General features: G+C 22.4%; 3 protein-coding genes across 4 annotated transcripts; 1 reads left to right on the top strand and 2 right to left on the bottom strand.

Annotated features, from left to right (window-relative positions):
• Positions 1–63: 63 nt before the first annotated feature.
• LOC129619042 (N-acetylneuraminate 9-O-acetyltransferase) lies at positions 64–3,203 on the top strand. Its single transcript, XM_055534115.1, has 5 exons — positions 64–295; positions 350–446; positions 507–1,175; positions 1,267–1,368; positions 1,433–3,203. The coding sequence occupies exons 1-5, from the start codon at positions 172–174 to the stop codon at positions 2,847–2,849; spliced, it is 2,409 nt and encodes an 802-aa protein (XP_055390090.1). The 5' UTR covers positions 64–171; the 3' UTR covers positions 2,850–3,203.
• A 191-nt stretch (positions 3,204–3,394) lies between these two features.
• LOC129619045 (mpv17-like protein 2) lies at positions 3,395–27,980 on the bottom strand. Of its 2 annotated transcripts, XM_055534121.1 has the most exons (4): positions 27,715–27,980; positions 4,048–4,230; positions 3,657–3,834; positions 3,441–3,595 (listed from the first exon to the last, which is right to left on the bottom strand). In XM_055534121.1, exons 1-4 carry the CDS (start codon positions 27,834–27,836, stop codon positions 3,569–3,571), a joined length of 510 nt encoding a protein of 169 aa, XP_055390096.1. In that variant the 5' UTR covers positions 27,837–27,980; the 3' UTR covers positions 3,441–3,568. The 2 variants fall into 2 exon arrangements, with proteins under 2 accessions (XP_055390095.1, XP_055390096.1); XM_055534120.1 differs by having other exon boundaries at positions 3,395–3,834.
• LOC129619044 (dnaJ homolog subfamily B member 6) lies at positions 6,594–9,307 on the bottom strand. Its single transcript, XM_055534119.1, has 2 exons — positions 8,586–9,307; positions 6,594–8,352 (listed from the first exon to the last, which is right to left on the bottom strand). The coding sequence occupies exon 2, from the start codon at positions 7,935–7,937 to the stop codon at positions 7,095–7,097; it is 843 nt and encodes a 280-aa protein (XP_055390094.1). The 5' UTR covers positions 7,938–8,352; positions 8,586–9,307; the 3' UTR covers positions 6,594–7,094.

Raw genomic sequence — 27,980 nt, 5'->3', positions numbered from 1 at the left:
TGCAGATAACTTTTACAATAGCATAATATGTCATAAACACATAATTTTGATAAAGGTTTTTTACATGTTTCAAATTTGTTATGAAAAATTTGTAGTACAGTACCTATTAAAATATTCCCCGGTAAAATTATATACAAAAAAATAAAAGTAATTAATAAATAAAAACAGAAAATGGAGGAAAAATATAATGCTGAAAATATTATAAAACAGTTCAACTCTGCTAATGCCAAAAAAATAGCTCTTGTAGTCGTTTGTGGATTCATTATTTATCATGGAATTTTGCATATTAAATATGGTAAGCAGAAATATGTTGCAAATTTGACATTTTAATATATGTTTTTTAAACTAGGTTCGGACTCTTGTAAGTGGCTTCTTGCAAAAGGTCGATACAAAGGTAACAAAGAATGGCAACCATATGGATGTATGATGCATAAATATTCTCAAATGTAAGCGCAAAAATTAATTTCAACATTTTGCAAATTATCGATTTTTAAATATTATTTTAGGGATACTAGAAAATGCTTTAGATATTTGGCATTTTATGGTAACAAAAATCATTTCATATTTATTGGTGATATTCGAATGAAAATGCTATTTCAATCCTTCATAAATCATCTTCATCCTCATGAGGATAATGAAAATAATTCAGTTTTAATGTCACAGACCAAAGAAAATAGTGATTTTATTGATTACAAATTAAAATTACGAGCTGTGTATATATACGCGGATCATGTTAGTAAAGAATTAATTGGAGAACTAGAAAAGTTTCAAAAAGATTCAGAGCCATCTTTTGGGTCGGGGTCAACCTTTATAATAGGATTTACAAATTCCGCGTTTTTAAGTGGAAATGTTACTGAAAAAACTTTAATTGACTACTCAACTAACTTAGAACAATTAATAGAAACATTTAAAATTATAGCTATGAAAAAGTCGAAAATTTTGTGGAAATTACAAGATCATGTTTTAGAGGAAAAACTTCCGGATGAATGGAAAAACGTAGTTAATGAGGATATCGATAAATTTAATAAAGTAGCTAAAAGTGTTTTTAAATATTCAGAAGCTAAGATTTGGGAATCGTCTTTTCAAATTTCAAATGGGTTATTGGATAAAGTTATTGATGGTTACAAATTAGATGATCTGGCATTGCAACATGATGTTCAAATTATTTTAAACATGTAAGAGAAAATAACCTTTGAATATGTGGGCTATTCCATTCAGTTATTTGAAATATGTATATTTGTTGGGTTTTTGTTTTTTTAATTCCAGGTACTGTAACGATTACATGAATTACAATGATGGTTCATGCTGTAGTAGTCCAGAACCTTATACGGTGCTTCAAATAGTTTCATATTCAGTCTTTGGAGTATGGTAAGGATTTTTCGAATTTATTTAGATAGACTGCAAAATTATTTTATTTTTATGCTTTTTTTAGTATTGTATTGGTTTTAGGAATGTTATTAAGACGATGGATATTAACCATCAGGGGAATTACATTCTATGTCCCTCTAAATCAAGCAGCAGGTGATGGTGTAACACCTATTTCAGGAACCACTGATTATTCTACAGCATTGTTTGCGATGGCGAATCTTGGAATTATTCTGGCTTATTTTTATTTATGTGATCGTACCAATTTTTTTATGAAGGAAAATAAGTATTATTCAGAATTTAGCTTTTGGATACCAGTAGGTTACGTTTTTGCTTTAGGTTTATTTTTCACTGAGGATAGTCGTTTTACAAAAGTTTTAAACCGTGATCAAACCGATGAGCTGAGAGGTTGGATGTTACTTGTAATACTTATATATTATATGACAGGAGCCGACAGAGTTTTATCAATTCATATGCATATTAAAGTACTTATAAGCGCTTATATATTTTTGGCAGGTTACAGCCATTTTACTTATATGTGGCAGACAGGAAATTTCGGTATTGTAAGATTTTTTCAAGTAATGTTTAGATTAAATTTTATAACTGTAATTTTATGCTTTTGTATGAATAGACCCTATCAATTTTATTATTTCGTGCCACTTCTATCATTTTGGACATTTTTAGTTTATTTTGTTCTTTGTTTACCACCTCATATAACTGCACAAAGTGTTGAATCAAATAGTTATCATTATTTATACTTAGTTTTAAAGTTTGTTTGTTTCTTAAGTATATCTACAATACTTTATATGTCTGAAGTATTTTTTGAAAAAATCTTCGTTACGAGACCATTTAAAGCTATATTTGTTAATTTTGATGATGACATACATGAATGGTGGTATCAATTTAAGTTGGATCGATACACAATTGTATTTGGTATGATATTTGCATCAATCATACATATTGCTCAAAAAAACAATCTTTTTGATGATAATAATCATGGAAATCTTTTTTCTCGTCGAATTTCATTAACAGTAACCTTAGCTGCTATAATAGGTGTAGGATTTTATACATCATTTAGTTTTCTTTGTAAAAGTCAACAAAATTGTGAAGAAATACATTCATATATAGTTTTTATACCAATTTTGGGTTATATAATTTTAAGAAGTATTTCTGGTATATTACGGACACGTTATTCAACATTTTTCGCATGGTTTGGCAAAATTTGGTTAGAATTATTTATTTGCCAATATCATATATGGTTAGCAGCTGATCGTCACGGTGTTCTTGTGCTATTGCCAGGTTTCCCAACGTTGAATATGATTATTACAAGCTTTATATTTGTTTGTGCTTCACATGAAGTTCATCGACTTACCCAAATATTATTACCAATAATGGTGCCAAATGACTGGAAATTAGCTTTAAGAAATTTTGTATTTTTCTTACTTATGCTAGTACCAATTGGTCGTTATGACGGAATGTTTTAATTTTGAAAACAGTACAATTTATTAAAATTAATTTGTTAGTTTGTTCTTTAATAATATTTTACAATTAGAAACAGAATTTCTGTAAATATTTTCAATTCTTATTTATTATAAGACTTGTTGAAAATGTTAAGTATTTTTAATTGAACTAGTTTAATAATTTTTCGGAAGTTTCAGTATTATTTAGTTGTTTAAGTATGATGAATGTATAAAGCTCAGTATGTAAATGGAATAGAATATTTTTCATAATAGCGCTGTTTAAAATTTGAATCATTTTAGTATAGGAAATATGTAGATTTAGTAGTTTTTTTAATTAGTTTATTTTTCGCATTGATGCAGAGAAGAAAATATTTGTAAATATTTATTACGGCTGAAAACTTACTAAATAAATTGAAAAAAAAATCAAACAAAATCTGTGTTTAATTTGACATTAAATTTTCTTTGGATTCTCAGGAATTATTAAATTCATTGCAAAAAATTATTAATACTTTTCAGAAAACTGGAATATTGGGCTTTAAAATATGTAATATAAAATACGTTTTGGAACACTCAGGTACAACATGATTTTTATTCTTAATATTCTTTTATATATTAAATTATAGATCACATTATGTACTTAATTTCGATTTAGTCGTATTTTAATTAACATTATTGTAAAATTTCTTTATATTTAAATACAAAACTTAATTAATCATTTTCGTCAATTTTATCCGTACAATATTTTATATTAGAAGTAAAAACATCATATCCTAATGAAATTAAATTATCATATAAAATTCTATATTTCGGTGGTAACCAATAAAAATTTACTACTTGAGCTACTGGCCAAACCATCCATTCCGCTGCATATAATTTCCATGCTTTTTCTTTAATTTCATTAAGAGTTTCTTCCAACGTACTTTTCTCTAATATTCCTAATGTTATAAAAAATATTGATATATATAACGGTGAACAAATCAATTGATCTAGAACCACTTTTTTTAGAACTCTTTGAAATAAACACAAAAAAAAAAATAAGAATAAAAATTAAGTAGCAAAAAAATTATTTATATAAATTTTAAGTATTAACTCTATCTTTTTTATTTTATATTACTTAAACGGATTTAAAATTTTTAAGTATGTACATTTACGTAAAAAATTAAAATTTATAAAAGATTTTGAATAATTTTAAAAATATGATGATTTTTATTTTTTTACATACATAACTATACTTGAGCCTGGGAGCCTTTTATCTAAAAATCTATACCAGTAATGACATATAAAACCAACACTAACACCAGATACTGCCATATTCATTGTGCGCTTTTGATCCCATTTATTGATTCGTCCAGAATATTTTTCATATTTCTGTTCCAAAACATCACCAAGTGATGATAATGTTAAGCTAACAATGCAAAATTAAGTAAAAAATTTTTATAAAATATTTATATAATTTTTTCTAGCTTATAATTTAAGCATATTTAAAAATTGATTTAATTGTATTAAGTGGTTTGAATTTGAGAAACTTACTTAATTTAAGTTTATTTAAATTCTTTTTTATTTAAAGAAGAATATTTTATTTGTAAAAGCTAAATGTGAACTAGTTTTGAATAGAATTTTTAGATTTCCAGAAATATTATTTTTTAAAATGAAAATTGGATAATTATTATTTTTCAACACAATTTTGTGTTTACTTATATAATTTATATTATATAATCAGGTGACAACTTGAAGCATCAGATTTATAGGCTTTTTAAGTAATTGTTATACCTCCACTCCTAGTTCTTAAAATTATTCAACATTGCACGACAAAAAGGTATGATAGTTATGTAAACATGCGATTGTTACTAATTTAAATTAGATTATAATAAATTGATTTTATTGTTAAGATTAAAATTATGTTAAGTAAAAACACTCTTTACGCATATCCAGTTTAATTAATTAATTAAATTAATAATAATATATAAAAATTAATATGTAATAATATATTTTCAAAGAGTGATAAAATTATTGTTTGCCTCCATCTCCAATCAAATCCAACAAGCTTATTATTGTTCAAAAAAAGAAAAAAATATTAAGATTTCAAAATGTGCCAGAAATTCTTAACGATAGATTAAAGTAAAAAAATATATACAATAATAAAATAAAAATTAAATAATATTAATACTATATAAAAGGATGAATTTGGTTAATTAAGTACAATTTATTTTAAAACGTTACTCTACAATATTCTTTGAATTAAAATATGCTATTTAATATATAAAATCGAGCCCAAAAACATTTAAAATGTTATTTATAAAAATATTTATAACTTAATTATTAAAATAGATATATAAATTAAAAAATATATCAAATAAATAGGTTCTACTACTTAATTTGTCTTTAAAAAAATTTAAAGTAAGTGTTTAGGATTTTGAACTTACCATTTGAAAATCATCTAATTATTTACTTGAAAAGAATTTTTATTTAAATTTATAGAAAAACTATTAAAATTGATTTAATCTTTACATGTAAATATTAGTAATTTTGTAATAATTAGATGGTATATTAAAAATTGAATAATTTTATTAATATTCCAGACCACTAAAAATTTCATTTTATAGAAATTTCTCACATTTACTTTCCCTAAAACTTGTTTCGCAGAACAGCTTTTGCCCTATTGCCTTTAAAAAATAAAATTTCAAACAAAACTATTTTATATTTTCTTTTTTCAAAGTTTTATTTAAAATTATGATAAAATATAACATTAATCTGTTATTTTATATGTTGAAATATCATATTTGTTCTTAATATAAAAATTAGGATTAATTTTCTTTCAAGGATTAATTCCCTTTCCTTGTAATTCTCTTTCCTTAAAATAAAATATTTAATTATAGAACAACTAAGGAAATTTTGGGATATTTGAAAAATTTATCATATATTGTAATATAAAAATTTTAAATTTTCACAGAACCAGAAATGGAAAACAAAATTTAAGTTAAAATCATTTGAGTTTCAAACTTCAAATTAAAAACCTTTGACACCATTCGAATTTTTAGTTTTTGTTTTCAATTGAAATAATAAAATAGTCATTTGGCAATAGAAATCGCAATAAAAAATTTAATATTAAATTTTATTAATAACGTTAAAATCAATTATCAGTAATTGTGAATTTAATATTAAATACAATAATAATATACAAAAATTGTTTTTCAATTAAGAGATTTCGGATTTATATCAAAAATGAAGATGGAAAATCATACAGATCAATAACACATACCCATATAATATAAAAACAATACAAATACACCTCACCCATAAAATGAAACAGATTTTGATTAGAGCGGTGATACAAGTTTTATTGACTAAAATTTAAATAAAAATGTCTCTAGAATGAAAAAAAAAAGTTAAAAATTAAAATAATTATTAAATTCTTATTTTCTATTTTCTATTATATATTTTTATTTTATTTAATTTTTTTTTGTTAATTTTATATATATGTATATTTTTATTATTTAATTCATATGCATTTTTTGACTGAATTTTACAGATATTTAAATTTTAATATTATTTGACTTGAGATATTCTAAGCTAAAATTAAATGGTAAGTTTGTATTCATTTTTGAATTACTTTTGTGTTGCTTTTACTTTTTGAATATTATTTTGCTTTAATTTACATTGTTTTATGTTTTGCAATTCTGTATTCAATTAATCCGGCTAATCTAAGGTACTTCGCTAGAAACAAAATGTAAATTAAGCGAGAAATTTTGTTTTCTTCTTTTTAAGTAAATATTATAATTATTTATACATTTATGTAATTACAATAGGATAAAAAAAAGTACATTTATCTAAAGAAAAATACTTAAGTTTTTCTTGATTTTAAATTAATTTTTTTCTTTTAATATTTCAAATATTTTTTTAGTTTCAATGTTGGCTCTTTATTTTTTTTTAATGTTTTATTTTGTAAATTGGTTTTTTTTTTAATTTAATTGTAAATGATTCTTAATTTTTACGTTAAATTCTTTTTCTCCTTTTATTTTTTTAATTCAATTTTAATTATTATTTAATTTTAATTAATATTATTTTTATATGTTTGCGTATACATACATATACATATATATATATATATTTTAATTATTTTTTTTTTGTATTTTCTTTTTCTTTTTCAAAAATTTATATAATTAAAAATTAAGATCAAAATTGTTTTTTTTTTTAAATGGTAATTAATTAAAATTAATTAGAACAAAGAATATATTAATTATTATAATTATTATTATTTTTATTATTCCCTCAATTTGTAATTGAATTGAGTTTCTGGGGAATTCCATTCACAGTCTTCGATTTTAGGACATCATTTTCATATGATAGTACAGTTTCTTTACCATTTTCATATACTTTTTTTGTCATAATTTTTTTACCACCAACAAATTTTGTTGATGTTGATGTACGTTTAACTGCACCACTTCCACCACCACCACCACCACCACCAGCTGATATTGAATTAAATGATGAAAATGTTGTAAAAATACTACTTGTAGGTCCCATATCTGGTGTAAATATGAAATCCATCATTGAATTACCCAACATTGGTGTCATAAATGATGTCATTATTGTATTAATTGGATGATGTTGTTGATGATGATGCTGCTGTTGATGATGCCGGCTATGTTGACCATTACTACGATGTGAATGATGATGATGATGTCTATTTGATGGATGATGTGAATTAACATGCTCATCAAATAAATCGGCAAATGGTGAATGAACACCGAAAAATTCTTTAAATACTTCTTCAGGTGGCCTAAATACAAAATGAAAACCACCAGTTGGATCAAAATCATCAAATTCTTGAAAACCGCCATGTCTACCCGATGATCTATGATGATAACGTGGATTGTTTGGACTACTATCACTTAATCCTTCTTTACCAAATTGATCATAGATTTTACGTTTTTTTGCATCTGAAAGTACTTCATATGCTTCAGATATTTCACGGAAGCGTTTATTTGCTTCATCTAAATTTTCGGGATTTTTATCTGGATGCCATTTTAATGCTAATTTTCTATATGCTTTTTTTATTTCGTGATCTGTAGCAGTTGTTGTTACTTCTAATGTACTATAATAGTCAACCATATTTTTTGTCTTTTATTTTACACACGTATTTTAATTATTTATTTTAATTTTTATGTTGAAAAACCAATTTTTTCTTGTTTTCAATAATATTTTGTTTTAATTTTTTTTATTTCCTTATTTTGCATGAAGAAAAACAAAAAAAAAAAAGCGTAAAATCCTCTGCTCGCCGCTTTATTAAAATTCCAAAATAATTCCAATTTATTGTAGGATACCAAATATTGATTTTTTTTTTCTTTGTCCTCTCAAATCTTGATATTTATATTACTTCACTTAAATCCTTTATGTTTTTCCTTTTAAGTTGATTGTATGCCAACAATATTACTTATTTTCTTTATGTTGGAGATTAATTAACTTCTGTTTCATAATTTACTTGCGATAAAATGCATCTATTTATTGACAGGTGCTGATTATTTACCTAAAAATATTGGTTTTTTTATGTTACTAAATATGATGAAGAGATGGTGTGGATGGAAATCAATTTTTAGCTTTTAAACATTATTCTAATAAATATAAAAAGTTGATTGAATTTGTTTCATTAAAATTTCAAATTATTTTTACAAACAAATATTAACTATATATTTTTTTTTAAATTTAAATATTATTATTTCCCATTTTAGTTAATAAATCAAATTTATTTTTTTTTCCTACTTTTATTTTCACAGTTCCTCTTCTCGTTTATTTCTTGAATACGATTGATTTTTCAGCTGATATGAAATTATTTTGTATACATTGGAGGGTGAAACAATATTGCCAAATACAATGCAAAATTTAAAAAAGCATAAAAGCTCGATTAAAAGATTTGATATTTTTTTTTTTAAATTTCAGGTTTTTCAAAATTTTAAATTTTTGATTGAAAAATTTTACTAGGAATATTTTTTTTTATGATTTTTGATTAAGTTTTTTCAAAAGACTAATAAAATAAAAAATAATGTATACTTAGTAGTTCAAGCCTACTTTTTATTTTACACAGAGAGCAGGGTGATTTAAGGTGATATTTTTGAGGAAATGTTGAGGCTTGTCATCGTTGTTTTTATCACTCACGTTTTAGTAATAATTTTTAATCATTAACAAAATGAATGATGAAATGAAAAAATTAATGCTGTTTATCATTCATTTATTTTTTCTTTGGCGATAGCTAATTTTTGTCTTTGGCTCTTTTTCGCTTTCGTTAATTTTTAGTGAAAAAGATGACTGGGGCCATTGTATATTATGGATAAAATATAATTTTTATATTTTAAATTTTAGTAAATTAAATAAAAAATAATTTGTAATATTTTAAAGTTTTAGTTTTTTAAAATTTCTATTTAAACTTTTAAATTGACTGGAATGCTGTATGTAAATGCTATATTTTAAATTCAGTATACGCTTCTGCAGTATAAATGGTTCAGTTCTACAAAGCTATAACATTTTAATGGCAAAAAAAAACACTGTAAATTATTTGAAGGTTCAATACTCGTAGAAGAGGCTAATGGTGATATCTAAATAATTTTAAAGAATGAAAGTTTTCTTTCGAATTAAATTTTTCTTTTAATGATTAAAATCAAAGATTCCAAAATATACGTCCATTTTTTGTTCAAATGTTTTACCCTTTATATAATAATGCAAGCTTTTTTTAAAGTCAAATTAATACAAAACTTGCTTCATTTTCTACTTCATTAACGTTTAATGTTGACATGTGAACTATAACAATGGTTTTTAAAAAGTATAAAAAAAAATTAACGAAAAAAACAAAGCGAAAAAAAAAATTATTTAAATAAAATTCTTTTGTTCGATACAATAGGCTTTAGTGTTTACGAATAAAAATTCTTATATAAAATTAATTTTACATACAGAATGTTGTCAAGTTAGAAAAATCAATATAATATTTTTAATGTACTGATAATTTCCTATTGAAAAATATTTTTGGGCTTTATTTAAAATATAAAGAAAACAAAAAAAAAATAAATTCTATTGATATTTTGAATCATACTTTACAAAAATATATCATTAATGTAATTTCAGAAATAATTAATTAGAAAATCATTTGAGAAGATTTATCAAAATTGTATAACATAAAACTATAGAAGTTATGTCTTCCATTATTTTCAATTGATTTGCGAACTAGGCACATACGTAGTTTACTTAAATCTTCAATTTTCTATTCTACAAAATTTGATATGGATATATACTAGAGCTGATACTATGCCATATAGGACAGGTTTGCATTCTAGAAAAGTCTTGATTATATGATAAAAAAGAATATATTTTACCCAATGCTCAATCAACTCTTTACTGAATTGAAGCTTTAAAATAATAAAACAACATTATGTATGTCGTGGTTTTGTGTTTAAGAGAATTTCCATGTTTTTTCTCTCATTTCAGGTATTCTTTTTCGCGCACAATGACAATTAATTAAAAAAAACAGTTTTGTATAACTTCAATAACAATTAAATTAAATTTTTATCAAATTTTTTTACGTTTTTTTTTTTTAATATAAATTATCGAGTTCAACATTACGATATGATTTTATTAAGTCACAAAATTTTTGAATTCAGCTTAAGTACAAATTTTTTGAATCGAATTGTATCACTGCAATAATTAGGAACGAATGGGATAAATTATTGTTTCTCTACATAGTTTTCGGTAAAATTTTTAATTTGCCAAAAAATAATTTTGACGTGATACGAGTATAAAATATCAATATGTCTTAAATATCATCACATTTAATTGAATGGTGTTCAGAAAATAGTTTTTGTCTCTTCATCAAATATAAAACATATGCTATAAGATATTAATTGCAGAGCTGAACATATTTGTGTATTCAGGAACCCATACTCGTAAAAGAAATTATTTTAAAAAGTTTGGTTTTGTAAATTTTAATGATTGCTGTGAGTATCAAAAATACCTACATTTTAACAATAGAAATTTATGTTTCATGAATAATTTATTAAAAATTGTCAGAAATATACTAAAAAAAATAGGGAATGTAAAAGATAAAAAAAAATAATTTTTTTAAATATTTGGCAACATCTTTTATTAAATTAATATTTTTGTTGTTTTTATATTATATAAAGAATAGGAAAAGGATACCTGTGTATACACACATAATGTTATAATTGTACATCTACGTCAATACTTTTATTATTTTTGGTATAAATACATACATATGCATATAAAATTCATTATAAATACCATTGCATATATGTAGGTATGGGTACTTAAAATAAAATATGATTTACAATGAGTATCCAAGTACAATATATTTTATTAGCATATTTTATTTTTAAATACCTTTTATACATATTACGTATGTATGTAACATAAATATGTGTTTCCATAGTAATTTGAATATATAGATTTAAGGTCTATTTTATAATAAGGGAAAAAAAATAAAAATTCTATGTGTTTCTATGGAAAATTAGAATTCAACCTAGATTATTATTACTACTTTTTAGTATAAAAATCTTGTATCCAAGTTTCTATAAGTGTACATATATGATATTATATTTGTATGTTGGGAGATCTATATGTACTCTTGTTAAGTTGACAATTTTTATTTATTTATGAAAATATGAAAAGCGGAAAAAAAAATATTATTGATTTTTCCAATATTCTCAAGTAAATTTATCATTATCCTTAATACCACAAAAACGCGGGTGTATAAATAATTTGTTTATTTTATTTTTTATTAGAAGAAGTGGAAACAAAGGTGGTATAATATAACAGTAGTCTTGTATAATCTGAAATATTTTAGAAAAATGAATAATAAGAGGAAGAAAACAACAAATGTGTACACAATAGATCGAAATATTTAAAATGAAATAGGACCATAATAGAAAATTATAAAATATGTTTTTTTTTGTTATTGTTTTAATTAAATATTAAATATTATTTAAGAAAATGCATTCTGAGTAATAAACAAAAGATCTTTTGGTACAAATTTTTTCTTTTTGTACTATAAATGTAATGTGTGTGAGTATTGCAAAAATATTTTATTGCATTTTCATACCCCATTATTCCATAACCTACCACAACTTTTCCTTTCTTTCATAGTAATTTAAAATTTTCGTTATGCATAGACATACAAATATATAAAAGTTATATATTTATGCATATGTACCAGTTTTTATAAAAAGTAAAAATATAAAAATATAAATATGTAAGTATATGAAATTTTACTTTTATTATTTTCATAAAAATATTTTTACGTACATCTCCATATACATACAATATTTAAAATTTTTATTTTTTTTTTCTCTTGAAAATTAAAACATTAAAATTAAATTTTATCGCCACACTGATTTTGGCTAAATGCCAATTAGTAGCAAGTTCGTGTAATATATTTTATTTAAAATTGAGTAAATGCTAAATATTGCGCAACTTTTCATATTAAATTAAAAAAAAAATTAAAAATTTTATTTAATATTTTTATTTTTAATTTAAAATTGCTACTTTTATAAAATAAGATTTGTATGGGAAGAAATAATAAATTTTAAGTTAACATTAATATTAATATTACATAAAAAAATAACAAATTATGTATTTTATATGTAAATATTTTTTTTTTAAATAAACTCTTTAAATTTTAAGTTTTAAAAGAAGTCCTGTGAACGTTTTTTATTTTATGTTTTATATAAAGAAAATAAATAAAAAAAATGTATAAATAAAGTTTATTGAACTTGAATAATCAGTTGGTGGTGGTTAATAAACTTGTGGTTATTAAACTGGGGAATATAGTCGTCATTTCGTAATTTTTATGGATTTTTTTGTTTTTCTTTTTGTGGATCTTTTTGGAGAAAAAATGTGCATTGAAATTTATGCCTTTTGTTAAATTTTATAATATTGAATGCATTTTTTTAAATTATTATAAATTTTTTTTATGAAAATAATTAAATATTTTACAATATTGGCATTTTCCTAATTTTTCACAATATTCACAAACTGCGAGATATTTGGGTTTATCGTTTATACATAAATAAATTTTGCGTATCTAATTTGTTAATAAACATGACTAATTTTTCGCAATATAACAAAATTAGTATGAGTAGTGCAGATAAATCATATGAACAATTTTAAATTTATACTAGGACAGTTAAAAATATATGGCATATTTATCACGTTATGTTTTTGCAGCATTGTATCTTTGCAATTATTGTTTTCCATTATTACGTTCTTATAATTGCGTTGAATATTAAAATTAAATAAAAATTTTAATTACCACTAAAATTAAGTGCCATATCTATATGAGTTTTTTCGGGAGCAGTTTAAGGTGTAAAATGAAATTTTACACACTTTTACTAAAAAAAAAAAATATTGTTATTAATTTAGTGTATTATAAAAATATTTGTATTTATTAAGGTTGAAATAAAAAATTCTATTGATATACATATATATGTATGAACATAATATTAATTTTATACCATTTTATATAATTGATGTTTTTAAAGTAATTTTGCCTTGCCGATTCTTTCCTACATTTATTTTTTATAATTCATATTTGACAAATTCTATGATGCAGTTTATAACAGTATTTTAAGGGAAAAAAATGTTTTACTTTCAGATAGATAACATAATATTGTTTTTGATGATTAATATATAAAAAACTTATCTACAATATGACTAATAATATTGCTAACACTTTTAATAATTTGCAAACATTTGTCAAATATTATTTCAATAATAATAAAATAAATATTTAATAAATATATATATAAATATTTTTATTGCATTTAATTAAATATTGTAAGGTATCTGTTTATAAATTTTTTTGATATTTCAAATTAACAATAATGAAGTATTTACTTTAAAATCATGGGCGCACATATTATAGAAAAGTAAATTTATATAAGAGAAATTATAAACTTAATATAGATGAGTATGTTTTTCAATATAAGAATAATCAATTCGATTAGTTTAACAAAAAAAGTCCAAGAATAAGTAAGTAATGCATTCTAATTTTTATATTCTTATGAAATATGAAGTTAGAATTTTGAAATTACTCATCTTAATTATTTCGTAATCTAAATATTGAAATATAAGATTATTTCAAATGGATTGATAATTTCCGTTAATATTCATTATTACTTCAAGGCAAAATCACTCTCTCATTTTAGAAATTTTCCCGGATATTTTAAAAAATATTCTTCTTCATTCAAACTTGATAACAATTTAATTTAGTATTACTTTTGCCATATTCTTCATTCCAAATATTTCTATATTTTTATATATATTAATATAATGTTATGTAAGTATTATATTAAAAAATAAAATAAACTTTTATGTTAAATAATAATTCACAATTTTAATAAAAAAAACTATTAAATAATAATAAAATAAAACTGTAAATTAATACTTATAAAAATAGTAAAGCAAAATTTTCCAAATGGTTCAAATTCTTGAAACATTATAAATTTGAACTATTTATAAAAATGTAAAATATCTTGTGGTCAATATTTCACTAAAAAGAAACAAAACACAAAAATACATGGAACACGTGAATAATTTTTTTCAAGTATTAAAATACTTTTTCCACAACAATGACAAGTATCAATTACAATATAGTAAAATATTTTTAATGTAATGTATAAAATGAAATAAAATGAAATAAAAAAAATCATGGAATTGAAATAAAAAACAAAAAAAAAGCTGAAAAACAAAAAAAAAATTGTAATTGTAGTTTGAACAAGGTTTTTTATATTAGAAATAAAAAAAAGTAAGAAATAGTAACAATTTTTCATTATAAAAAAGCTTTCACATTTAAATATTTCTACTTCCCATTTTTATCTATAAAATTTCTATGTAATATCAATTTTAGTAAAATTCTAACATGATTTTTATATCATAACAGCTTTCAATAAAATTTCTATATGTATATCTTATCTTTGAAATTGATGTTATTTTTTTTCTTTATTATTCAAATATTTATAATATACTTAAATTGATTTTTTTCAGTATCTCTCATATTATTTTATAATTGTTATAATAGGCTCCGACAAACAAGTAATTCAATTAGATAATGATATGAAAAAGTAAATTACAAATCATGTATGTAAATAAATAATATTAGTGAATGTACATATGTATAAATAATTAAAATATTTTATAAGAATTTAATTAGAAAGAATTTCTTTTAAGAAACATTATGAAAGTAAACTAAAAATTTGTAGCAAAATAAACCCACTCAATTCTTCCAATAGCATTATAAAAATTTTTATATTTTTTTTCCTTTTTTCATTTTTTTTTCATTTTTTGATTGATAATCTATTAATAAATATGTAAGTTTATTTTTAAAAAAATATTTATGAAAGCGTGGAAGATACTTTTTTAATATACCTTGAACGCGAAATTTTAAGCATTTACTTAAAATTAAATTTTGTTTTGGTTTAAATAGAAAAATATGAGCATATTTTATTCTTTTCATATAATATACCTACATATAAATATGCACATATATATAAATATAATATTAATAAAATTAATAAAAATTTGTTCAAAACTTATTTCTTATATTAATGTATGTACATATATTTATATCCATACTGTATTTGTGTATATAATAATGAGCAAATAATATTGAAATGACGATAGTAAAAATTTTTATGTATCAAATAATTTTGAACCGGTGATAGAACTTTTGTTAAAAAAAAATTTTTTTATAAAACATTTTGGATACCTGCCCATACCTAACTAACAAAATATGGAAGATTTAATATTTATTATTATTTACAAAACAAGTCAGTAATAATAATTTCAGTTTTTTAAATAAAATTACAAAATTTTGTACAATTTTGTTTTGAAAATTATTAAATACAAAATAAAATAATGAAATTTATTTTTTACACAAAGAATCTTACACATTATCACAATAATGTGAAATTAAATAAAATTTTTGTTTTTACTTCCGTAATGTTTCTGTTGTCAAAAAAAATATATAAAAATTTTATATAGAAAATATGAATGGTAAACAGTATAGATAGATAGTTGGAGTTCTATACCATCTATTATACCATATATTTAGAAGTTTGCTTTTTTTTCGAAGTGCCAATTTTAAAAATAATACTTTAAAAATTTCTTGGTGTTAATTAAATGTACATATTATTATATTTATTGCCTATTATTATGTAGGCAGTAACTACTCGTGTAACAAATATCCTAACAATTTTTAAGAATTTGATAGAAAGTTTTTTTTATTATGTATGTAGGTCAGGTAGGTACCTATATTGTTTGGAGTGATGGGTAGGTACTCTATTCCTTTTTTAAATTTTAACAAATTTCTTTTAACCAATTATGTCAAAAAAATATCAGTTTCATTAAACTGTACTTAGGTAGGTAGGTACCCATAAATAAAAGCATAAAGAATATTATTATAGGTATGTAGGTATTTATCTATCTATTAGAAGTAAAAATTTGCATTTGCCGTCTTATGTTAATAGAATACCTAGGCATATATACAATGTAAATAATATAATTATACAATTAATATTATCACTTTACTTATTTAAAATTTATTATAATATGTAAGTAGCTATCATCATTTGTATTTTATATACGTATATATATGTATATATACATACGTATGTATGTTATGATTGAATATAATTTCGCTATATATGTATGTCAATAGACTTGTACATATGTATGTATGCATGTGTACCTAGGTAATATGGCAAAGCAAGAATTACATTAACATTGTGCATTTTAATTAAATGAAAATATTGTACCTAATTCCACTTGCACGAAAATAGGTTAAATGAACACTATTATTTTTATACAAGTATACATGCTTATTATAATATATTACTATTTATCTATGTACATATCTAGCAAATTTATATATTTTTATCTAGTTTATTTTTGCTTAAAGAACAAAATTTTATTTATTTATTTATTGTTTCATTTGAAAAATTTTTGTACCCGTTAAAGATTTCAAGAATTCTTCTTTTGTTTTATATTTTTTTACACAATATTTTCCACTAAATAATTTTTTTCTTTATTTTTCATTTTTTTTCATATACACTAAGTATGTACATATATATGTATTATATATTATACCTATTATTATATCTTTTAAACAAAACTGAATGATGTTTTATAGGAAATGCTAAAATGCAGAAATAATTTTATATTATAAAAAAAATATGTATGTACATTTAAAAAAAAAATATCAAGGTGCAGGTGTGTCTATCCATAGATTTTAAACAAATTCAATCACTTTATATTTATTATTAATGTTTTTTTTTTTTTTTGTAATAATTTAATGGAAAATTACCTGAATAAAAAAATGAAATTTTTATGCACTACAAGAACAATACTATTTTCCTTTTTTTTCTTTTTCACGTTTTACAATATTAAAAAATTTTTGTGTAATGTAGAAAATCTGAAAAACAATGAAATTAACAGATGACAAATTAAACTTTATAGACAGTATGTACAACTACATTGACGTAGCATATTATGTCAAATGTCATTAATGTATCAAAATGTTTCAGCAACATTTTTCAATTATTTTCCTCCAGTTGAAAATTTATAAACAAAAAAAAAATTATTGATTAGCGGAGAATATTCAAGAAATTTCAAGAACATTTTTACATTAAAAAACGTTATATTATGAGTGCATGTTATTAATTTTAAACCGAAGGGTGAAATTAAGGTACACTGCAGATAATGTATGAGTACGACATAAATAGAAAGTGTTATTAAGCAGATATATGTACATTGATACAGTGTATATTGATTTTTGAAGATTTCAATATGTTATTAGAAAGTATTTCTAGAAAATCTACTTCAGAGAAATGGAAAAAGAGGTGTTAAAAATATGTTTTTGTTCAGTGGTAAATGGAAAAATAGATTAGGTTTATATTTTTGTAGCCACTACAATAAAAGTTATAAACGTTAAATTTTGTGACAATTCTCATCACTATTAAATGTCAAAAGCTCTTTAAAATATTGGAGAAAAAAGTTGTCTCTTGGTTTTTTACTCACTTAATAATATTTCTTTTATCTGTTTCACATCTTTCGATGTTACCATGTAACAATTGATGTTCAATACTGAGTTTAATTGGCTTTAAAAATTACTGTCTATAATTTATGGCAATATTTATATTTTTCGGAAAATAATTTGTATGAAAATTTGAATTTTTGACATTCTCTTTATTTTTAGCATTTTCTCAAAAAGTTGAATCAACCTCAACTTTAGTGCGGAGGTTTTTTAAAACGCCAAATTTATGTATACTGAACTATTACAATTACATATAATTCTTGTCAAAAAAGTAATAAATGCATCATAATAAAAAAAAACGATCAGCTTTTTTCAGACGAACCAATGAATAATCAAGGAAAAAATAGTTAGACTACAAATAGCTCAGCTCAAAAACGACGAACCAATGAATCCAGCTTTAACAACAAAAAAAAGAGATTCATTCACACATGTGACATAATATCTATGTTTCATAAAAATTGTATTAAAATGATCACGCGGTCAACTAATTCATAGCTAGAGACAGAGTTGTCATAACGTAATTAAACTAAATTTCGAATTATTTTTATAAAAATAAACGAAAAATTCAAATAAAATAAACTACTACGTTAAATTGTTTAATATATCGTAAATCGAAATATTAATATCGAAACAAAAACATCGATACTTACTACGTTTTATTAGTATTGTGACGTTTATAGCATATATTAGAATGGGAAAAAACATAAATTTTAATTGAAGATGTGTGTATGTATTTATTTATAGAGAGTTGGCAAGTGTGTAAATATTTTCATTGTTAAATAATAATGTTACTTAAAATATTAAGCGTCAAAAAAAAAATTTTTTTTGATCAGTTTTTAAGGTAAACATCAGAATCATCCAAAATATTTAACCGAAAAATGGCAATTTCTACTAAATGACTGAATGAAATACATTCTCTTTGCGAAGGAACTACTCAATTATTTGTATGTATGTCCAACTTTATACGAATCCATTTTTTTAGCAATCACAGTTTATTAGATCTATATGAATATGTAGCAGTTTTTGATAATGTTGACCTTTAATATTCTGAAAAATATTAATGCCTACATATGACAATTATAAATTTGTCACAATACATAAATACATACATATGTACATGAAACAAATATGTATACACTTATGCTAAAGTTTATATCGATATGCTGGAGAGATAATATCGATAATATTTAATTCATAATTAACATCGATATGGAATTGTAGTTCCGAAATTACAATTTTAAATATGAATTAATAAAGAGATGAAGTTTAATTAAATAAAATTGAAAACGAAGCAACAAAACATCATTTATAGTAAAGCTAAAAAATCTATATTATTCTGTATTGAAATTATTAGACATAATCCCATATTATGAAGATTAATTAATTTATTTTTTACATTGAGAAAATATAATATGTAGACATTTGGGTATTATTATTTGTGAATTCATACAGTATGTACATATATAATACATATTAAAAAATATACATATATATAATAATTAGTATTTCAGCAGTATTATTTTGTACATACAGTTGCATAATAAGTACATACGTACGTAATTTTATAAAATAATTTTAACGTTGGCGATTAAAATTCATTGAAAATTTATTGATTTTACATTTTTATGAATTAGATAAGTAGGTATTATGTATGTACATACGTGTCTTATATAATATAATAAATTTTTCTACAAAAATGTAAAATTATAAATTTTTATTATTATTTTTTTTATTTTATTTGAATCAGTTGTTCTACTTTAAATTAAAGTAGGTTAATTATATTAGTCTAATCGAAATCTATTAAAATAATATATGTATATTTACTTATGTAATTTTTATGTTAATTTTATATGTAAAATCAATTAATTTAAGAATCAAATTTAAAAATTTTAATTCTAGATCCAAAAATATACATAACTAGTTTTTAAATAAAAAAAATTAGGTGAATCATTTACTCATGGTTATGGGAAACAACATTGCTATTATTTATACATATATTTTTTACGTATACTTTTAGAATGGTATTTTCTGTATAAAATCTTGCTATGGTGATTTTCGATTTTAAAGTAAAATGCTTATAATATTTTGTATATACTTAGTAGAAAAAATTATATATTTTTTTTTAATTTAAATGGTAAAATGATTCTTTAAAAGAAGTGAACATGTTGTTAATATTATTAAACCGGTTTGCGTGTTTATAACAAAAGAAAAAATAACAAAAAAGAAGAAATAATTGAAAGACGTTTACCCATTAACCATTATTTTATTGAGTCATCCCATATTATATACAAATTATAGAATCGGTCACATTTTATAAGATTTATGAATTATAAGGAAAATGTCAGGTTTTGCTTGTGTTTTGTTTTTCTTTTTCTCTCCCCTTGTTTTAATTTTTTTATTAATTTTATACATGGTTTTTTCTTTATATACTTGTATAATTTACTTACATATTATTATCTTATAGTTATAAGCTAATTTGTCTTAAGATCTTACAATATTCTTTTTTAATCATTACCGAAAAAAACTTGTTTCGATATACATACATAAGTAAGTATATTAAAAGTGAGCATGTTGTATGTAATGTCGTAGACGAACAGTGAGTTTATTTATGTATGGCGGATATGTTAAAGTGTAACAATTTTTTTTTTTTTTTTTGTAATAAAGAAAATAAAAAATTGAAAACAATTTTGATTTTTTTCTCTTAGTTTTTTTTCTATATACTATATTCAACTTTAAAACACCGTAAAATCTTATATTCGTTAATTATCAGTCATCATCTTTCAGAAATTGGAATGATTGGACTTAAATTACTTTTGCTCGCAATTTTTTTTCTTGGTACTCATGTATGTATGTATGTACATACATACCTACTTACATTTCTTGAAAATGTAATGAAGTTGCAAAAACTTTCATTTCATAATAAGGAGAAAGCGATTGAGTATTTTGTAAGATAAAAACAAAGAGAATAAAGATCAAAGAAAAACAATTCCATTGAAACGCGTATATCAAACGTTATTAAGTCAATTTTTTGTCATTTTAGATCAGAATCATTTTAAGTGACATTTTGTTTATTTTTCAGGAGATTGAATTAAAGTTAAAGTATTTTTAATTTTTTACAGCATTTTCTCCTATTTTTAATGTATAAAATAAATGAGTTTTAAGAAATAGCAAAATAAAAAACCAATTAACTAAAAATTAGTAAAATAATGCTAGAATTTTTCAGTGTGACTACGGACCCCTATTTAGGAATAGAATATTATTGAATATTTGTTTGATACTGAGTACAGCTAGTACTACTTTTAGAAAAGAAAAATAATTCAATCTTTTCTATTTGAGCACTCCCTAAGAAATTTTGATTACATACGAGTTTAAATGGAATTAAAAATTCAACTGATTGTTATGCTTTCGGATAGTTTGTCATTTAGAAATTTTTCGAATTGGTACTAGTCAATATATTTCTTATATGTTATTCTACAAATATATACATACATATGTATGTTTTTATACCAGTAGCAAAAATTATTTTAAAATCTAACAAATACGTACAAATAAAACCTAATTTACATAAAGCTGACTTAAAATAGATTTGATTTAAGCGACAACATGTGTGCACAATACTAAGAAGCAGGAACGTATACATACTTTATGAGAGAGAGATAACATAATTATCGTAAAATATTCAATAGGTACACAGAAAAAAAAAATTTTTGAAATTAAAAACAAGAACAAAACAATTTGTTTCTTTTTCATTTTTTGTTTGTGTTGTTGCTTTGTTTTGAAAAAACCTGTTGTTTTCGAAAATTTCAATAATTAATTTTATTATTAAAAAATCTTTTTTTTTTGTTGGTACCTATTTACATATACCTTATTTACCTTGTACTATTTTCATGGTTGACTTAAGTTTAAATGCATTGAAATCAAATTGGTTATGTACAATTTAAAATATAAAAGCTTTATTTTTTTTGTCAATTATTGTATTTTACATGAAACTAAAAAAAAAAATATTTTACAATCAGCTCGAATAAACTTGATTTTTTTTTGAAACTTTGCACAATGTTTTTCAATGCTTAATAAATTGTCGCTTTCCATACGTACTCATATACATTTATCCAATTTAAGTTTAATTTGTATTGTATTTTTTTACAACAGATTATTTTCCTATATACTGTAAAATTGTATTCATATACATACATATGTAAAATATCTTCGGGTAAATTAAAAAACTAAAATTTATTAAATAAAATGTAAAGCTTTATAGGAAACAAGTTTACTAATTTTTGGTTTTTTGTTCTTCTTCTAAAAAATAATTATGATTAGTCATAAAAATGACGATTTAAAAAAAAAAAAAAAATAAAAAAAAAATATTTAGTGATAATTTTCTGATGATAAATTTCAACTAACTTTAACCGTTAAACTACTGTAATTTTTTATTCGTGCACACAAAGTTTACTATGTACATATATGGTTTTGATGTTAGCCGATTCAATTGAAATTCTTTTTTGTTTTTGTTGATTGTTTTGATATTAAAATATGATTAAAATGAATTTAGTTTAAATTTTTATATGCACGCATGTAAATTCAAATCCCATACATAGATACATACATACATACATATATGAATGAATAATATGCACATATGTACATATGTATGTAGATATATTTGAAAAATTTCAAAATTCCCAAGTCAGTGACTTTTTGCTTATAACAATATTTTAATGAACTATTTTTTTGCGTCACTGTAAGGTTATTTAATTTTTTTTTTTATTATTGTACAGTAGCCTTGCAATTTTACGAATATAATGAATTCATTTAAAAGTTAGAATAAACTAAATGGCAAAAATTGGCATTAAATTCTGATGGTGTATACAAGTATGAAATTTATTAATGGTATTTAAATTACAAAATTTTTGTAAAATAATGGTTAACAAAGAATGTGTAGAATCTTATAGTTTTTTGCATTTGATTTGAAATTTATTTTTCAATTTGAAACTTGTTTTCTTATTTGAGGACGATAAACATCAGTTTTTAATAAAATAAAATTTTTACATTGGTAGATTCATTAGTACTTTGTCTTCTTTGTGTTCAAATAATTGTGAGTTTACTGTATTCATATAAATATTCATACTAAAGTCACTATATAATTAATTATAGTATCTTTTAGTATAAAAGTAAATTAAGGAATTTCCTATTATGCGTAATAATAATAACTAAAAAATTTATAAAAATAAAAGAAAAAACTAACAATAATTTGGAAAAGAGAACAACGTCTATTTAGAATTGTTAATTTTATGGAAAATTACTTGGAAAACAAAGCTATATAATTTTTGTATACGAAAAAGCAAATTAAAGTTTAATAAACCACAAGAGCAAAATCGCTACTGTATTGTTTACAATGTTAAAGGAAAAAAATTCATTACCACGTCACATATTTGAATAAAAAACCTTACCTTATAAAAGAAAAATATAATTTTCAAAATTTTTATTAATAAATTTTAATTTATTTAAAGATAATAGATAATGTAAAAATGTAAATTTCCAATATTTGAAAAGGTTAAACATATATGAATTCATTGTGAAATAAAAATATGATAAGTAATAATAATTGTAATTGTTAACTTGAGTGAAATGAATTTCAAGTTAGTTAAATCAAAAAAAAAAATCTTAATTGAATAAACTTTCTATCTTATTAATAAAAATGCTTTCGTGTACAATATACGAAAATAATGGTTAGCGAACGTGATGAAGGACTTTTATCTTTTATAAACATTTACTTAAATTCAATTGAATTTATTTAATTTGATGATATGTAGGCTTGCAATTTTAATAATTATCTCTTTGAACATTTTGTCGTTGTTAAATAACAAATTGATTTTTCAAAAATATTAGAAAAAACTCGATGCAACATTGAAATATTAGTAAAATGTAATAATAATTATGTGGTATGAAACCAGTTAATAAAATTATGTAGATGTTAGAAATATTAATATTATTTTTCAATCACGTTTATTAGATCAATTACAGATTAATGAAATATGTATGGAATATAAATCACGTTGTTTTTATTGAAAAAAACAAATGTACCAAATGTATTTGCATATGTTTACACTTCACCGGCTTATTTCATCTTTAGTTTTATTTTTTTTTATTTTGCATAGAAATTTTATATACATAAATGTAGTTTAACATACTTATAACATGATCTTACATACATAAACATACGATTTTATTTCTTGGTTTAAGTATTTAAATAATTTTATATTATTTGATAATAGCAAGTTTCGATTTTTTTTTATTATTCTTAAATTATGTTATTTTGCGAAATCCAGTAAGAGAAAAATTAAAATTAGGATTGATTTAGGATGAAATGATTTAACTTCAGATATTGGAACTTTGGAATGCTAAATGAATCCTAAATTTCTAAACTTTATGATTGCTTTTAGGAATCTATTGCATTTTCATTCAAAATTTAATTTGTATATTATCAAACTGTATTTGACAAGAAAAAAAAAAAAAATTAAAATATTTAGTGATATTTAATAATAAATTCGGTTGATAAATGAATTGATTGACGTCACTTTGATAACCAGAATATCTGGACTAATTGGATTTTATTGCGATTATATTCAAAATTATGAAAGTATGTACATTTAAAATCAGATATGTATGTACCTAATATAGCCAGTTGTTGAGATATTCTAAATTTATTTTAATTCAAGATTTAATAAAAGTAATTAATTTGATAATTTACTAATTGAATTTTTTTGTTTCTTATTTGTTTTACTTAAATATCCTGTTTCATTAGAGAAATTATTGAAAAATTTCAATTTAGAGAATTACTTATATTATCCTACTATTAATGTGGTTACATGAAAAAATGTTTTTCTAAAAAAATTGTAGATTTTTCTTTTACTTTTCTAATGTTACCCATCATATATAATTATCATAAAAAAAAATTTCAATGCCTATCAAATTTAAATAAAATATCATATTAAAAATGAATTATAATTTTTATACTTAAGTATTTTTAGCATATTTTTATGGCAAAAAAAAAATCTGATGTGGTCAGCGCATAACCGACCGCATTGTGTATTGTCTAGTTAAATGAAAGTGTTACAGAATATTATAAAAATGTCTGTTAAATACTTCTTTCCAATTTTTAGGACATTAGTAAGCTTATAGTTAACATACTTAGAAAAATGTAAATTTGGCTCTTAGTAGAGTTTCGCTTTGTGCTACCCGAATTCCCTGAAATGCTCGCCAGTTAGTTTCGGTAACAACCAGAACTCAAATATCAAATTTCAAGAAATTCCATCAATTTGTTCTGTGGATATGGTGAAAAATGTAAAATCGGCCTGCAAAATCAGTTCTCGAGCCCTGATCTTTCCAAAAAAGTTATATGTTCATTGCTTTAATATGACGAATTCATATATTAAATTTCAATGAAATCGGTTGATTATTTCTCTTTATATACACAAAAGTGTATGTTTGGCCCGTAGTAAACGTCTAGTTGCCGATGCCTCATCTTTCCAAAAAATTTACATGTTCATTGTTTTAATACGAGGAGTTCATATATTAAATTTCAATGAAATCGGTTGATTATTTCTCTTTATATACACAAAAATGTATATTTGGCCCGTAGTAAACGTCTAGTTACCGATGCCTGATTTCTTCCAAAACATACGAATTTTTGCGGACGGTCGAGCTGAGCTTATATATAAAACTTTCAAGTAAATCGGTTGAATATTTTCTTCAAAATGTTCAAAAATGTAAAACAGGCCCGCTAAAAAGTGCAGTTCCCGAGGCCTGATATATACCAAAAGTTGATCGATCCGTGCCATGTTGGAAACAAACTTACATATAAAATTTCATCAAAATCGGTTCATCCGAACTTGAGATACACGCGTGCACACACAGACCGACAGACCGACAGACGGACAAACCGACAGACCGACAGGTTGCTAAAAATAGTTTATTTACACTTCCCTACTATGGAGAAGTACGTTCCCACCGAAAACTCGATATGCAAAATTTGTTGCTATCACATAACCTACCTATTGTTTACACAATACGGTCGGTAAAAACCTTATCAATTCGTTATCATAGTGCGATGCGATACGTACATGATCCACTTAAAGGGTTGATACAAAATATATGTATGTATGTATGTAATTAAGTTTAGCAAAAGTATGGCGTAGAATCGTAGATTATGTTACGTAGTATATGTATTAACTACTAGGTGGGTATCTCCATTGCCTTATTACAAAACTTATTTTGGCCTCTTTTCTTTCTTTGACCCATTTAAAAAAATTTTCAATTATCAATTTTAAAAATTTTTATGTTCATTTGAAAAGTATTTATAGTTAATGTACCTAACTATACTTATTTACCTATTGTTTATTTAAAATCTTATTTGTTATATTCTAATTATCATTGTTTATACACGTTTTTTTAATTAAATACTTGAATAAATTATATTATTTATGTATCTATTTATTTCATTTTTTATTATAATTTATTATTTATTTGAAGAGAATAATTTAAATATAAATTGTAGGCAAATAAACGAATTTCTTTGTATACGAACGTATGTATACAATGATAATATAAAATAATTTACAATTAAGGCCGGTACTTAATGAAAAAATGAGCGCAAATATGGTTATTATTGGCAATATTTAAAATTTTTTTTTCACATAAATGTAAGCAAAAATTATTAATTAGGCCATATACATACATACATCACAATAATATAAAATATAAAATAATCTATATTAGTATTTAATTCACTTTATTATTGATTTTTATTGTATCTACACTTATGTATGAATATTTTAAATAAATTGTTAATTTTATATACTTATACACAATCAAATACATTTTGTTTTTGTTTATGTAAATACTATTGGGTAATACGTTAGAAGGCAAAAAAAAACATGCATTTTGTCATGCGGTCAAATAATTTTTGTTTATTTTTATTTATTATGCATTAGACTTTCTATTTTTGTGTTTCTACAATATTCTATTTCAAACTTTCTATTTCTATTTAAAAATATTGGTAAATCTATTTTAAAAATATACAAAGGCCTTTTTTGGACTAGCATTTCTATCAAGTTTACTAGGTAACTATTATACTTATATGTAAAAACCTACATACATACTTATATACATTATGTGGAATTATTTAGGTACATATACAATGTCCTAGGCATCTATAAAGATTTAAAGAACATGTTTAAATTTAGCTGAGTGTAATAGATTTTTGCCTGTTTTTTTTTTTTAATATTGTTTAATTGCCAAACATACATACGGTTACAATATAATATTATTAAACAGTGTTGATTTTGTCATATTTGGAATTAAAGTTTTCGTAAAATTATTGTGCAATATGCCCTTGAAATTTTTAACCTCAATAATTTCATCACATCTAAATATAACCATCTTATATAAAAACTATTACTTTTTGTATCTTTTTTTTATCTAATAGAACTCATTAAATTTACCAAATAAATCAAAGAACTTTTTAAATTTATAATAGATACAATGGCATATGCAAGTATGTATAGAGATATTACTATACAAAAATGAAAAAGAAAGAACAAATTAAGCGCTAGAGGTAAGGTAATTTGTCTAGATTTATTTTCTTGATCGCTTTATACAGTATCTGATTTGAAGAAAAAAAACATTGCATGTGGGTGGTTTTTAAAACATGCTTTAACCAAATATGATAAACAGAGTTAAATATTACCAATAAAATTTGTTTTTTTTTCTTTTTTTTTTTAATTTTATAAAACTATAACTCACCTGATACCAAGATTTGTGAATAGTAAATATTTTTCACTGAATGCAGTATTTTTTATTTTTTGGACCCTATGCACTATATGTGACTTGGTAAAAGCTCTTAGAGCTTGTCTAACAAACAACATTAATTAAAATATTTTGTTATATAAAATTCAATTGAAATTTTAATTAAAAAACGACTAAATCGATATTAATTTGCGAGCAAAACAAAAATCGCATGTTGACACGAGTGTTTTGATTAAAAAAGTGATGATTTAAGATGTCATCGA

This window comes from Condylostylus longicornis, unplaced genomic scaffold (assembly GCF_029603195.1).
Source record: "Condylostylus longicornis isolate FDR11 unplaced genomic scaffold, ASM2960319v2 ptg000010l, whole genome shotgun sequence".
NCBI classification, from domain to species: domain Eukaryota; kingdom Metazoa; phylum Arthropoda; class Insecta; order Diptera; family Dolichopodidae; genus Condylostylus; species Condylostylus longicornis.
This window is presented reverse-complemented; position numbering and strand designations above follow the sequence as displayed.